The sequence below is a fragment of the Eutrema salsugineum genome, unplaced genomic scaffold, assembly GCF_000478725.1.
Source record: "Eutrema salsugineum unplaced genomic scaffold, Eutsalg1_0 scaffold_9, whole genome shotgun sequence".
Taxonomy (NCBI): domain Eukaryota; kingdom Viridiplantae; phylum Streptophyta; class Magnoliopsida; order Brassicales; family Brassicaceae; genus Eutrema; species Eutrema salsugineum.
The window spans coordinates 3,222,739-3,237,885 of NW_006256342.1; the positions used below are offsets into that span (position 1 = coordinate 3,222,739).

The window sequence follows — 15,147 nt, forward strand, 5'->3', positions numbered from 1 at the left end:
ATCTTAGTTTCGGTTCTTTGAAAATCTTCTGTATATAGAAAAAACGGAACCGATATTAAAGTAAAATGATCGAAACGAAACCCTTTTATTTTTTTACTTTAACAAAAAAAAACTTAAAACGTTTTTAAGAAAATGTAGACATAAGCTGCTAGGAACGGATAAAACGAAAACCATACCTAATCAATACTACTCTATAATATGAAATTACAATTTCATACCTTAAGGAAAAATTCAAAAACTAAAAATTTGAGGCTTGACCAAAACAAACATAAATAATTAAAGAAATGAATGAAGCGTGTTTGTAGAATATAGGAAGATATGATCATCTTTTCAATGTTTAGTATACATAAAATTCCATATAAATATTGAGAGTTTATAGTTGACAAGCCAAAACCTACACTAGCCATCAAAGCCGCCTCATCCAGTCACCATTGGCTCTACTAGTGTGTTTGTTTATAAATAAGTATTACATCAACAGATCAAACTCATCTCTTCTTCATCCAACAAACATTCGAATAATCACAAAAACTACCAAAACCATGAATCATACGTTTTACTTCGTTCTTGCCTTAACCGCGGTTTTGGCCGCAAACGCATATGGTGCGGTTCTCGACATCGACGGCGACTCCATGTTCGACGGCAGTTACTACGTTCTCCCCGTCATCCGCGGCCAAGGTGGCGGCCTGAGTCTAGGCGGACGCGGTGGCCAGCCATGTCCTCTCGACATCGTGCAAGAATCTTCCGAGGTCGATGACGGTATCCCGGTAAAATTCTCAAACTGGAGTCTCAAAGTTGCGTTCGTTCCCGAATCAGCGAGGCTTAACATCGAGACGGACGTTGCAGCCACGATCTGCATCCAGTCAACGTACTGGCGAGTCGGTGAGTTCGACGACGAGAGGAAGCAGTACTTCGTGGTGGCTGGTCCACAAGATTCTTTCAAGAGTTTCTTCACGATCGAGAAATCTGGAGATGATGCTTACAAGTTTAGGTTCTGCCCTCGGACTTGCGAATCTGGCGGTCCAAAATGCAGCGATGTCGGGATATTCGTTGATGAAACCGGCGTTAGGCGTTTGGCTTTAAGCGATGAACCGTTCTTGGTTATGTTCAAGAAAGCTAATGTGACTGAGATTCCTTCCAAGACTATGTAAGAGGACAAGACTCTTATTAGTCTTCGCTTTGATTTATGATAAAACCTCTCGGTGTGTTTTCTCTGTATTCCCTATAAATTACATATCGAATAAAAAGACCTCTTCTCTGTTTCTTTTCTCAATAGCTTAATAATATTCACCTGACCACGAGTTTATCTTTGCTAAATATCAATCTTTGACGTTGGAAAAAAAAAGGAGTTATTATCGGTGTGATTCCAAAATCAACTAGTCTTAACCAAATCAGTTGACCGTTATAATCGGATAATTGTGGTCAACGATTGCTAGGTACGAATAAAACGTAGTATAGAAGACAATTTTATAAATTCAGAGGAAAAAAATGCATGAATTTTTTATTTCAGCAAACTACTTTATATTAAATAGAAGAAATATAGTCATGATTTTTTTTTGTCAAAGAAAAATACATTCATGACACAAATATGGTTTTAGCCAATCCGGTGGAAAAAAACTACGATTTGACAGGCCAATTCTGGCTAATATACGATGAATTACAGGATCGAAGTACATGTAAGTAAACCAGTGCTCAAAAAATCGCTAGGCGGTAGGTGGGCGGACGGGCTCCGACTAGAGCCTAGGTCGAAAATTGGTGATTCATCGTTGATTAATCAGTGATTAATTTTTTAATTAATTTATATTATATTTAATTTTTAATTATTTATATTAATATTTTTAGATGATTTTAGAACTTAAACTCACTTATATTTGATTTTGATTTGATTTCATTGTAATTTAGTATAATTGAAATTGTTAATTAGAAATTACGTCGTCAAAATAGTTAATTGATTAAGTATTGGATGTGATGTCGTTTTTAATTAGGAAAGAAAAATAATAAGGTTGATTTTATGCCGATTTCAGAAAAAATATGGAAATTTTATTAGTAAAATTGGGCAAATTTCAAAATTTTAAAGATTTTTTGGGTTGATTTTTAAAAATTAGGCGACAATTTTGTTTTTTAATCGGACTTAAGCGGTTTTAAGCGGTTTATGCGGTTTTAGGTAGTTTTAGGTGGTCCTAAACAGTTTTAGGCGGTGAAAAATCGGAGAACCGCCTAGAACCGCCGCCTAGCACCTAATCGAGGTGGTCACCTATCACCTAACGCCTAGACAGCCGACTAGGCTAGGCGGCAGAGTTTTTGAACAGGGAAGTAAACACATTAATTCTTCAAACTTAGTAGCCCATGAAAGGATGTCTGCATTGATGTTTTCGATGCTTGTATCAGAAGTCATTCCCCTTAAAGTGTCAATCAAGACTTTGCAATCTCCCTAAAAATGCACGAAATTTCTATTATTGAACAACAAATTCTCTGTGGGTTTGTTAACTTAAAAAGGCTTCCGATAAGTATTTTCGGTTGGCTATTCATATAGATGGGCTTTTATGGGCCTACACGATTTGGATAACTCGAGCCTCATACAAAATAAAATGTAAGTTACCTTAGTAAAAAAAGTCAACAGTTGAGAACTTGAGATATCGGGGAATTCAATTTCCTACGATTTAAGAAAGAACTTGCTGACCAAATTCGTCTCGCCATCTCACAGATTCTTGTACCTTTTTTTGTTCTCTTGGAGCTTTGAACTACGAAGACTCGGAAATAACTTTCGTTATATATTAGCTTGTGTTGGTACCTTAAAAATATTAACATTGCAATAATTTCATATGTCACACAAAAACACCCTACAACCTAATAAAATGTTCTATCAATTTACCAACAAATTTGTTAATTCTCTTCCAATTCTGAAATTTCTCCAAATAATTAAAAGTTAATGTTACAATACATCCCCTCAGTTTTGTTAAATACATTCCCTTTAGTTTTGTTGAACCATCAATGTATATGCAAATATAGAAAGCATCATTAGATTTTTGACCAGTTAAATTATGTGTATTGACTCATTTTCAACATTTATTCCGTTGATCAAAGCAAGTACAGGTAATCAGTGTAAGAAGACCAGATTTTCACTCAAAAAGAAAAAAACCAATATTAATAGGTCAAATATTCGAAGAACCATGGAATAAGATTTGAATATGTTTCATAGAACAATGAACCTACAAAAAATGGACCTTTATAAATATGTAGATAAACCAGCTGTTAAATTACAAACCCTTAAAGCCCTAATCGATAATCGAATCAATCACTCTCCATTTTAAATCCACTCGATTCTCGATGATGAAATGTATGAAGATCTTGATCATCGTCGTAATCATCTCGGCAGCTTTATTTCCAGCGTTGGTCCAATCTCGACATGTAAAATGTGACCGGTTTGGTGGGAACTGCATCGGCGGTGGAAAAGAAACAATTAGGAATATGGGATCAAGTTGGGATGTGAGCCGTAGGATTCTTCAAGCAGCAAGATATATAAGCTATAATGCAATGAATCATAACACACCAGCAAAACAAAGATATATAAGCTATGATGCAATGAAACACAACGTACCAGCAAAACAACATGGTCAAAAAGATCTACCAGATAACCATTACCGAAGAGCATGTCTTCTAAATACATTATGTTTACGGATTTCGAACTAAACATAAACAGTCATTTTCTTTTTTGTGCAACACAAACAACTCTTTCTTTCTGTTTTCTATCTTAAATTTCCTTTTTATGTTGTTGTGTTTTATGTCACCTTTGATTAGTATCTCAATAAAATGAAAATTTTCATTATTATCAAATGGGCATGTGTCCATCAACATCGAATTCCTTATAATATTGAGAGTTTATAGTTCACAATACAAAACCACTAGCCATCAAAGCCGCCTCATCCGTGTCACCATTGGCTATACTAGTGTCTTTGTTTATAAGTATTACATCAACAGATCAAACTCATCTTTTCTTCGCCCAACAAACATTCGAATCCTCACGAAAACTAACAAAACCATGAATCATACGTTTTACTTCGTTCTTGCCTTAACAGTGGTGACCCGTTCTTGGTTATGTTCAAAAAAGCTAATGTGACTGAGATTCCTTCCAAGACTATGTGAGAGGACAAGACTCTTATTAGTCTTCGCTTAATTTGATTTATAATAAAACCTCTATGTGGTCGCTAAAATTACATATCGAATAAAAGACCTTCTCTGTTTTTTTTTTTTTTTTTTTTTTTATCAATAATTCACTATTCATCTGATCATCTTTGCTAAATGTCAATTTTTGACGTTAAAAAGAAAAAAAGTTATTCTCGATGTGATGCTAAAATCAACTAATCTGAACCAAAACAGTTGACCCTTATAATTGAATTGTTGTGCTCAACGATTGCTACGAATAAAACGTAGTATATAAGATAATTTATTATATAATAGGAGAGTTTTCTCTCCATCTAAAGTATTTACATTAGCAAATTTCTAAATTTTAACATTAAATTATTTAAAATATATATTTATATGTATGTATATTTATATTTATCATTAGTATATTTAATACAAATTGAATTAAATACAAAGAATTTAAATATAAATAAAAAATGATAATTAAATATTAATAATTGAATAAAATTGTAAACTAGAAAAAAATGTTAGAGAAAATGACGATGAACTAAAACAGTTAAAAATGATGAAAAGGAATAAAAAATAAGATAAAAAATCAAATATAGAGAAAAAGATGCATATGAAGATGAAATATAAAAAGAAAAATACATTTACTAACTAAGTAAAATAAAAGATAAGAAAAAAATCAGAAAAAGAAGAAGAAGTTGAAGTCCAAGATGATGAAAACAAAATGAAAAATAAAAAAGACAAAGAACAAAGGAAAGAAGAACAGAAAACGAAATTTTGAAAAATACAAAAACAAAAACGTTAAAGATGAGGAAAGAGAACGAAATATGAAAATAACAAACTATGAAAATACAAATATGATGAATAACTAAACACAAACATTGTACGTTAACACAATGCAAATATATAAAAACAACTATTAAACTAAGAAATAACATATAAAATAATGAAAAACACAAACGTAAATTAAAATCATCAACCGTAGTTTTATAAATTCAGAGGAAAAAATGCACGAATTTTCTATTATTGAATTATAGTAGGTGATAACTTAAAATAGGCTCTGGATAAGTATTTTCGGTTTGGCTATTCATATAGATGGGCTTGTTATGGGCTTACATGATTTAGAATTTTGGATCACTCGAGCCTCATACAAAATAGAAATTACGTTACCTTGGTAAAAAGTCAACAGTTTGAGATATCCGGGAATTCAATTTCCTACGATTTAAGGAATAACTTGCTGACCAAATTCGTCTCTCGCCATCTCTCAGATTCTTCTACCCTTTTTTGTGGTCTCTTGGAGCTTTGAACTACAAAGACTCGGAAAATGGCGGAAGCGATCGGCTCTGGTAAGTCCCTTTTTGTTTTTTGTTTTGTATCGCTTTCTCAATTAATCTGAATTGAATCTTCCCTATGTCGACATTTTGTATGGAATCTGCGACGGAATGTTCTGGAACTAAAAATGTATGGCCGATTCTGGATCTCTCTTGGATAGTGATTAGAGAAAAAACCCCCCAAAACCCTAGTCTTTTAATTCGCAGCGTTTTTAATTTATATGCAGAGATGTCGTCAGGTTCGTCCATGTCTGACAAATCAGCCAAAATCTTCGTCGCTGGTCATCGCGGCTTGGTTGGATCTGCCATAGTCCGCAAGCTCCAGCAATTGGGTTTCACCAATCTCGTCCTTCGAACACACGCCGAGCTTGATCTCACTCGTCAAGCCGATGTTGAATCCTTCTTTGCTAAAGAGAAGCCAGTTTACGTGATCCTAGCTGCAGCAAAAGTCGGTGGGATTCACGCCAACAACACTTATCCTGCTGATTTCATCGGTGTCAATCTCCAGATCCAGACCAATGTGATTCACTCTGCTTATGAGCACGGTGTGAAGAAGCTCCTCTTCCTTGGATCCTCCTGCATTTACCCCAAGTTTGCTCCTCAGCCAATCCCTGAGTCCGCTTTGCTAACCGCACCTCTTGAACCAACTAACGAGTGGTACGCTATTGCTAAGATCGCTGGGATTAAGACTTGTCAGGCTTATCGGATCCAGCATGGATGGGATGCGATCTCTGGAATGCCCACTAATCTATACGGTCCTAACGACAATTTCCACCCGGAGAATTCGCACGTGCTTCCTGCTCTCATGAGGAGGTTCCATGAGGCTAAAGTGTATGGAGCAGAGGAAGTTGTGGTGTGGGGAACAGGAAGTCCGTTGAGGGAGTTCTTGCACGTTGATGATTTGGCTGATGCTTGTGTTTTCTTGATGGATCGATACAGCGGTTTGGAGCATGTTAACATAGGAAGTGGTCAAGAAGTGACGATCAAAGAGTTGGCTGAGTTGGTGAAAGAGGTCGTGGGTTTTGAAGGTAAGCTTGGATGGGATTGCACTAAGCCAGATGGGACGCCGAGAAAACTGATGGATAGCTCAAAGCTCGCATCTTTGGGTTGGACACCCAAGGTTTCACTCAGAGATGGCCTTCGCCAAACTTATGATTGGTACTTGGAGAATGTTTGTGCTGCCAATAAGTAATATGCTTCTCTCATACATAACAATGTGATTTATCTATCTTTGAGATTTAAGAATTGCTTTTGTCTGCCTTGTGTTGTTTTCTTGTCCCTGAGAGAGCCCTGAGGAACTACATTGTCCGAGATGAACATGTTGATGCAACATTTCTTGTATTATTCAATTTTCTTTTATAAAGGTATACAATATCAAATTTTGTGAGATGTAATAACAAAAAATGACAGATAAATGATCCGAATAGATACCAGCGGACTCATAAGTAATGTGAGATGTAACCGGCGGAATCTTTGTGAGATGTAATGTTTTAACCCAAGAATCTACTCACAAAATGATCGAAAACATTATGGCTCTGATTGGTAACTGGCGGAATTGTGTTAAAACACGATTCCGCAAGTTTTTTGCCAATCAACAAAAATCTGTAAAAAGAGAAAATACACAAAAAAACACAGACTGCGTTTTCGTTTAACAAAAATATAAATGAAAAATCATTCTGCAGAAAAGCGATTTATAAGTAGATTAATTTATTCTGCAAGATTTTTTCCACTATTCCGTAATTTCCGCAAAATTACCAATCAATCAAAGCCCTAGAACAGCTCAAAATATCTTAGTAGTTTGGTTACTATAGAGAGATTACTGATAATGAATCTCAGCCCAATGGGCTCTCAATAGCTATAGCGTGAACAAAACGCTCCGCGATTCAACGCAGACATAAGAAAAGAGCCTTAACCCCTAAAAACGTTCGCGTCGGTCACTCACTTCACTGCCTCTTGTTCGGACACGAAACTCATTTAAAAAAAAAAAAAATTAATAATCTAAATAGAAAGGGGTAAATTTTCGCCGGCGACATGCCTTCTCCTCTGTTGCCGGAGACGGTAGTGAGCCACCGTTTCGCAGCCTTTCTTATCTGGCAATCAATACCTTCATCGGCTATCTTCATCTTCTTCAACCTTTTCCTCTTCTCCACCACTTCAATCATCTCCTTTTTGTTCACTTTCCTCGTCTTCCAAGCCTCACAGCTTCTCTTCTCCGTCTCACTCGCTCTCCTCTCTTCTCCGACTCCAGATTCTCCTCTCTCCCCTCTCCAGTTCGCTATCGGTCTTCTCCGTCACCTCTCGGATCCGGAGTTCCGCCGCCGCGCTCGCATATCCTTGCGCGTCGCGCTTTTCGTCTCCGCCACTTCCCTCGCTGGATTCTGTTCGGCGGCTGTGTTTTGTTTGTCCAGTGACTCTTTTGGAGCGAGTGGAAGAATAGGGTTTAGAGGATTTGTGACTGGATTGCTTTACGCCGTGCTTTTCGTCCTCAAGCAGCGATGGGTGTTGGAGTTTCCCATCATTCAGGTTTAATAATACGGACTTATTGCGGATACGTTTTTGTTTTTTTTTCTGCTTCTTGATTCGTTGATATATTTCATCAGTTTCTATCTATATATTCGCTGATTCTTGCTTGTGGTTTCAATCAGCGTCCACCCTTCTTCAGCTTCAAGATTGGTCTCCCCTCAGCTTTAACACAAGCTCTGAAGCTATCAGGTGTGCTGTATGTTCTGTCAACGATAATGCTACTGTTTCTGCTAGACTGGTCGGGTGGGCTTGTGTCCGTATCGAGATTCTTGGGTGAGCAGGTCATATCTTATGCCGGCAGTTTCTGTCTGATTCTCTCTTGGGAAGTGACTCACCACATACATCAGGTTAGCTGAATTGGCTTTGTTGATCTGCGTATTCCTTTTGTTATATCGAAAGATGTAATTTGTTGGTGATATAACCATTCAGATTGGGGGCGTAGTGTATAGTAGTATGTCAAGAACCGTGTAACTTTTAAGTGAACTTAGTCGAGGTAACATGTCAGATTGCAGAAGAGTTTGGAACTCACTATTACTCGAGTGATGCAAATCTCAACTGAGTAATATCTAAAAAGGAACCGCATGTTAGATGTGTTTGCGATGCCGACAAATGTTGAATTGATATTCTTCGCGATTTCTTTGCTAAAAAATTTCTGTTTTGGAAGCCCATGTCGAGGCCAAACACTTGCTGCCTGTTCTTTTGTGTCTCTAGATGTGTGTAAGAAAAGTTATGGATATTTGTTTCGATAAGCATAGATGCGTGCCTTTTCCTCTTTGAACATTGGTGAGGGAGACAAGGAAATCATTCATTGAATTGATTACTTTTCCTTGATAGCTTAATTATTCCTGACTAGACATTTTGGAGGATCATCTGTGAGCTTTTGTCTGTGTGTTACTTCTCACTGTATCAAGGGAACCATAAGCTTTACCTAGTTTTCCAGGTTTTTTTACACATAAAAGAGGCTTGATACGATTGTCATTTTCTTTTCCAGGTTCTGCATACAAAACGGTTTGCGTTTGCTCCTCCAAAAGGATCTGCTGCAGCAGAAACGAATCCAAGCGAGCCCCTTCTTGCTGCATTAGAAGGGAGTACTCCGGGTTCCCTCGAGCAATCTCTTGCATACCTTGATCTCTACATGGTGTCTCAGAATAATGTCGACACATGGCGTCGTGCTGCCTTCTTCGAGGAGTCCAGCGAGACTTACAAAAGAGTAATCACTCTATGCTTGAGGCCTTTAGAAGAGCTTGCCTCCAAGTTATCTTCTGGGCTAGACCACACCTTCACTGAAAAAGGCTATCAGACACCACTCCAGCAGCCACCCGAGTCATATATCGATCCTAAATTTGGTGAATCACTCAAGTCTTTCCAGGTAAAGCGCAGTTTAGAATTTTCTGCTCTTTTCTCAGTGATGATTTCTTCTGGTAGCTTAAACCAAGAACTGATTGCTATTTCCAGCTATATGCATGGTGTGCTCAAACAACTGCATCCCTGACTTCAATCTCTCACAAGGAAGACAGGCTTGGAGTAGCACAACTCTCTGGTGGGAACGCCGATGTTGTCTCAACGCTTCTATCTCTTTTGTTAGCTGTTGAAACGTTTATGGGAAAGAAGACTAATCTGCAATCGCCTCAACAACTGATGGGACCTGCTAGTATCAAATGGGCTACCTCGAGTATGGTCAGAAAAGATGTTAAACCGATCAAAAGGAGAAGTGGGGCACTCTACTCCTATGCGTATGCAGCTACAGATGTTTTGAGGATATCGATATACCAGATTCTGTCTACATTCCGCGATGAGATGCTCAACAGTGACAAAACCGGGATTCTTGGTAGAGATTGGATCGGAAGCAAGAAACCGCCTTATGGAACAAACGAGATGTTACTGCAGAAGCTTAAGCTCTTCCTCGAGTTCCAAGCTTGATGGACGACGATTAAAGAAAGACAATGTCTTGATAAAATGCGATAGCAAAAAGGAACTAAAGTGTGTCTGTTACTTTAGAGATGTCCTGCATTGAAAATCCCTCGATTTTGCAGAAGTTTTGGGACAATACATTTATTCTTCTTCTTAGATTTCTTTTTGATGAACTACAAAATTACATAAAAATCAAACTTCATTGTTAAACTTTTGCTTCTTGATTACGTAAAATTTTGCTTCTTGATTACATAGCAAAACTGAATGTGTTAAATGTTCAGTGAGTGTTGCCAAGAACGTAAGCATTTTACAGAGAATCTGAAATGGGCCAAAGATATAGGCCCATGGTCCGAAATAAAATATCGGTGATTAAAGTAATATCGAACGGTAGAGAGCGAGAGTTTTAATAGGAACGTGTGATATTGACCGTTAGATGGTGATTATGTAATAATTGTATTCGTGTTACAGGAGGCATCGCATTTACTTAAAGGGCAAAACCTCTTCCGCCGCTTGGATCTCTCTCCTCTCTCTCTATCTCTTTTCTTATCTTCTTATACCCTTCGACGAAGGAAGAACCCTAGAAATCGAATATCAAGGTAAAGCCACTTCAACTATCGTTCTTCCTCCATTTCATTTCGAGAATATCGGTTGTTTCCATAGTTTCTGTTTTTATTTGGCTGAAGTGGTTAAGACCTATTTCATTCGATTTATATGGTTTCTTCGTGGATTCGAGATAGTGTATTTTTCACTGATTATTTTCCTCTTTTCAAAAACTTGCCTAAATGTTAATACTACTGTCTGTTTATTCGAGGAAGGGAGGCCTAATCGATTGAAAAGATCGAAATTTAGGTTAAGCTTTGTTCTTCTTGGTGGTGCTCGGTGTTCTAATCGTAGCTTAGAATAGGATTAGTTATTTGCATACACCTAATTGATTCAGTGAAGAGTAGTAGATTTATGCATTCCTTCAAACTTGGTAGATACATTCTGGGCTTAATGGTTTTAGGTTTGTGTGATTTTGAAATACAGATGAATAGGGAAAAGTTGATGAAGATGGCTAACACTGTCCGCACGGGCGGAAAGGGGACAGTAAGAAGGTAAACAAAGTCTTTGTTCTTCTCTATTTTGCAGTATTAGCATTAGCCATGTTATGTTCTTTTAAACTTTTTTTTGATCTCATTGCAGAAAGAAGAAGGCTGTTCACAAGACTACCACAACCGATGACAAGAGGCTCCAGAGCACTCTTAAGAGAGTTGGAGTGAATTCAATCCCCGCCATTGAAGAAGTTAACATCTTTAAGGATGATGTCGTGATTCAGTTCATTAACCCCAAGGGTAAATTTTCAAACTTGTGGCTCTATAAATCTTCTGAATTTCGGTGATTTAGCAAAACTTCGTTGTTATTAATGATCATTGTGTTTTGCTGTTACAGTTCAAGCTTCGATTGCTGCTAACACATGGGTTGTGAGCGGTACTCCACAGACGAAAAGTAAGTGTTGTTGTATCTACACCATAGATGATTCAATACTCTTGTTATCGGTTTATGCGTATTTCAATCTGAAATGTGAATTTTCCTGCAGAATTGCAAGACATACTTCCTCAGATTATCAGCCAACTTGGTATGCACCATTTACTTGTTACCCTTATTGATCCAATAATCCCTAAAATTAACATCTCTTTTGGCTTTGATGATGTCAGGACCAGATAACTTGGACAACCTGAAGAAGCTAGCAGAGCAATTCCAGAAACAGACTCCAGGTGCAGGTGATGTCCCAGCAACTATCCAAGAGGAGGATGATGATGAGGATGTCCCAGATCTCGTAGTAGGAGAGACTTTCGAGACTCCTGTCGCTGAAGAGGCTGCTCAGCCCAAAGCTGCTGCTGCTTAGAAAAACCAAAAAAAAAAAGAAGTAAGAGGTCATCGCATAAATGTTTGTCGCTCGACCTTTTTTGAGCACTGTCAGATTCTTGTTTTCACTTCTAATGCTTGCGAACAGAAAGACTTGTTTTTTAATTATCACTTGATGCTTTTTGGTCCGAACAGCAGTTTTCCTTTTTATCAAGGTTAGATCGCTTTTTGTTTTACCCATCTGTTCAAATGAGTTATTAATGTTCTTGTCTCTCTTGAAACAAATCTTGGTTTTAGATTATTTTTGTTTCAAAATAAACATAAACAGTGGAAAAATCAAGAATGTTTACATTTTTTCCATTTATTGGACAAATTTTCCTTACCAACAACTACAAACACGGTTAGTGAATGCAATCAAGAGTGTTCAGTTGCGTTTCCCATCTCTTCCGCTTTTCCCTGCTGCGTTAGTGTTTCATAAAGCGGAGCGTTTCGCGTTTCTCTTAGCCAGAGACTCACCACGCCGCTCAGCACAGACGCAACGCCAAACACAAGAAACGACATCATTGCGTTATCCCTCCCCAACGCAACTAACAACGGTGCTGCAGACGCTCCTAGCATAAACGCTTGACGCAGAAGCGAAACCGCAAAGTTCCTAACATTGGTAGGGAACAGCTCGACGCAATACACATATAACACATCGTAAGCCGTCGAGGACGCCATGAATCCAAACGCCTCAACCGCTAGCTGCAGCCATTTCGCAACGGATATGGCACGTGTCACTCGGTGGAGAGAGAGAACCGCGCAGAGCAAGCACGAGATTCCGGCGAGGTATGATGAGTTGGAGAACAGTGGACGTCTGTTCATGACACCGAGGAGGAAACTTCCGATGAAAACCGCAGGAAACTCCATCAGTGCGTTAACCGCAACGGTTAGGTAAAGATTGAAATTGAGATTCTCTGCGTTTAGTTGAATTCCGTAGTAAACAAAGCCACTGCCAAATCCAGCCATCATAACCATTAAGACTCTTTTCACTGCCCATTTCGTTTTCCAAAAACTCTCCGGTGACGAAGTTTGATCATCTCTCGTCGGGATTGGATCCACGAGGCTGAGATCAGCTGGAAGTTGTTTCCCGTTGAGCCTTGCTAGTTTCTTCAAGACCACCATGGCTTCTTTGTTACGTCCTTTGACAAGAAGCCATCGAGGGGACTCATAGGCAAAGGGCAAGAGCAAAAGTGCGTATCCAAGAGGAAGAAACGATATGATTCGGTAAAGGTTTCTCCAAGAATTTCTCTCCAAGTAAGCCATTAGTGGCAGAGATAGAAAACCTAACGTGAAGAAGAAGAATCCGTATTGCCCTACTTGGCCTCGCCATTTTTTACCTACGACCTCCGTCGCTAGTACGATGCAGCAAGACCCGATTCCTGATCTGAAAAACCCGTTTGCGAAACGCAAGAACGCGTAAACCCACACGTTTGGTGAAAAGGAGATGGCCAAAGCCGTGACAAACGTTAACAGGCAAGAGAGGAATAGTGTCTTTTTTCGACCAAACCATGAGTCAGCTAGATATCCATAAACTCCCGAACCTGTGAATTACAAAAAAAAAAAAAAAAAAGAACATGAGAATGATGTGAAGAGCTTCAAACGGATTATAATAAGATTTTAAGACAACCGAACTGAGATTGAAATCAAACTGCTTTTTTTATATATATATATATATATATTTTGGTTAATTACTGATTGGTACCACTAATTATTTTCCAAAACTGAGTAGAACCCGGACCAAACAAAAAAAAAAAAGATGGTTCTGTTTCGATGAACATTCTCCAAACCGTAAAATACTGAACTTTAGAAACTGAATTAACATGTAAAAAGTAATATCAAGATGTGTACCGAAGAGAGATCCGATGAAGAAAAGAGTGGAAGGAAGAGCAACAAGAAACTTATGTTGACAAATGAGATTCCACTCAGCAACAATAGTGTCGCTTTTTCCTCCGACCCATTCCCATTCTTGAGTCGAAAAACCACACAGCGATGAGCCTTCCACGATGGCCCCTGTTGCTACGAGCCTCGCAGCGGGCTGAGCGTCGGAGAAAATCGATACAAGAGTGGTCTGAGCATCGAAGGTCCAAGCGATAGAGACCAAAAGAGCATGCAATATCTGAGAAAAACCAAGTGCTCCTATGTGTTCCTCGATCACCTCGTCAACTGTGAGTGCACACCTATTGTTATTGTTTGATTGTTGTTGTTGCCTTGTTGCTTCTCCTTTCTCCGCTGCTGATGATATGTTTGATGATGCCTCCATGAGCTTTGGAGATTCTTGATCTGAAGGTTCCATTTTTTTTGTGTTTTCTTATTTTTCTCTGTTGTTTCAGGTGGGATGCAGTAATCTTGTTTTAAGTTTTGTTTTGTGCGTTTGATATATGTCTTAAGTAAGCGACCGTATATATACACACATGGTCGGGGAAGTGTTTTGTATCCAATTTATCACTCTCGAATAAACAATCTAATCAAACGCGATTGTGGGTAATGAGTCATTAAATTTTCTAATATACTAATTCAGTTTAAGTTTTCTTTTATTGTGTCTTTAACCCAAAAAAAATACTTTTACTGTGTGTCTATATAATCTGTTTAGTAAATTCATTAAGATCTCATCATTTATAACTTCAGAGTTTAATTAACTGTTTTTAAAAAAGCTACTTATATAGATACTCCATATTTTTGTTTCTTTTTCTTTTTGTTTTTGTGTGTATTTTTTCTTCCATCTTTTTTTATCTACAAATGTAACTCATTCTTCTTTTTGCAACAGACGAAACTCTTTAGTTCCCACTAATATAAAAAAGTTTTGAAAACAAATATAACAAACGACAAAAGTTACGGTTAGAATAAACATGATGCATGACGAGAAAAGAAAAAAAACAAATAATTTATGATGCATAAGGAGAACACATGGCAGAAACTACAAAATTAACTCTTTGATGTGTCAACAATGCATGTGGGTTTCCAAAACTCATCAAACAGTTGTTTGATCGTGCTTTCAAAAAGTTCGGTTCTGTTGTGGGCTTTGGCCGAATAATACATGAAAATAATGAGTTTGAATTTTGGAAGAAACTCTTTGTAAGAAACGTATTCATCCGTAAGTAGTTGAGTGTTACGTATCGGTATGGCATATGGATTACACACTCTTTACTCTTAACGATATAAATATGTGGTTCCGCGATTTATGTACACTGGATCTCTTTACAAAAGTAAATTGTCTAAAGAGAAATTTAAGCCAATCATCAAAATTCTCCATAAATGTGAATAGAAAAACTTTTCCAACTGATTCGTTTTTATATATTTAATAGATACGTTATATAGAAATAAATTAATTAAAATTAATGTGAACGAATTC

The 15,147-nt window shown here is 37.7% G+C and overlaps 5 protein-coding genes across 5 annotated transcripts; 4 read left to right on the plus strand and 1 right to left on the minus strand.

Annotated features, from left to right (window-relative positions):
* Window positions 1–439: 439 nt before the first annotated feature.
* LOC18008664 (kunitz trypsin inhibitor 1) lies at window positions 440–1,257 on the plus strand. The gene has a single exon (XM_006390510.2). It carries the CDS (start codon window positions 540–542, stop codon window positions 1,146–1,148), a length of 609 nt encoding a protein of 202 aa, XP_006390572.1. The 5' UTR covers window positions 440–539; the 3' UTR covers window positions 1,149–1,257.
* A 4,095-nt stretch (window positions 1,258–5,352) lies between these two features.
* LOC18008965 (GDP-L-fucose synthase 1) lies at window positions 5,353–6,881 on the plus strand. The gene is made up of 2 exons (XM_006390512.2): window positions 5,353–5,492; window positions 5,705–6,881. The coding sequence occupies exons 1-2, from the start codon at window positions 5,471–5,473 to the stop codon at window positions 6,667–6,669; spliced, it is 987 nt and encodes a 328-aa protein (XP_006390574.1). The 5' UTR covers window positions 5,353–5,470; the 3' UTR covers window positions 6,670–6,881.
* A 565-nt stretch (window positions 6,882–7,446) lies between these two features.
* On the plus strand, window positions 7,447–10,115 carry LOC18009045. Its single transcript, XM_006390514.2, has 4 exons — window positions 7,447–8,000; window positions 8,123–8,347; window positions 8,992–9,369; window positions 9,456–10,115. Exons 1-4 carry the CDS (start codon window positions 7,509–7,511, stop codon window positions 9,918–9,920), a joined length of 1,560 nt encoding a protein of 519 aa, XP_006390576.1. The 5' UTR covers window positions 7,447–7,508; the 3' UTR covers window positions 9,921–10,115.
* Window positions 10,116–10,353: 238 nt separating this feature from the next.
* LOC18009310 (nascent polypeptide-associated complex subunit beta) lies at window positions 10,354–11,992 on the plus strand. Its single transcript, XM_006390517.2, has 6 exons — window positions 10,354–10,507; window positions 10,938–11,005; window positions 11,094–11,242; window positions 11,340–11,396; window positions 11,488–11,526; window positions 11,606–11,992. The coding sequence occupies exons 2-6, from the start codon at window positions 10,938–10,940 to the stop codon at window positions 11,794–11,796; spliced, it is 504 nt and encodes a 167-aa protein (XP_006390579.1). The 5' UTR covers window positions 10,354–10,507; the 3' UTR covers window positions 11,797–11,992.
* Window positions 11,993–12,014: 22 nt separating this feature from the next.
* On the minus strand, window positions 12,015–14,158 carry LOC18009418 (organic cation/carnitine transporter 1). The gene is made up of 2 exons (XM_006390515.2): window positions 13,647–14,158; window positions 12,015–13,339 (listed from the first exon to the last, which is right to left on the minus strand). The coding sequence occupies exons 1-2, from the start codon at window positions 14,089–14,091 to the stop codon at window positions 12,171–12,173; spliced, it is 1,614 nt and encodes a 537-aa protein (XP_006390577.1). The 5' UTR covers window positions 14,092–14,158; the 3' UTR covers window positions 12,015–12,170.
* Window positions 14,159–15,147: the final 989 nt, after the last annotated feature.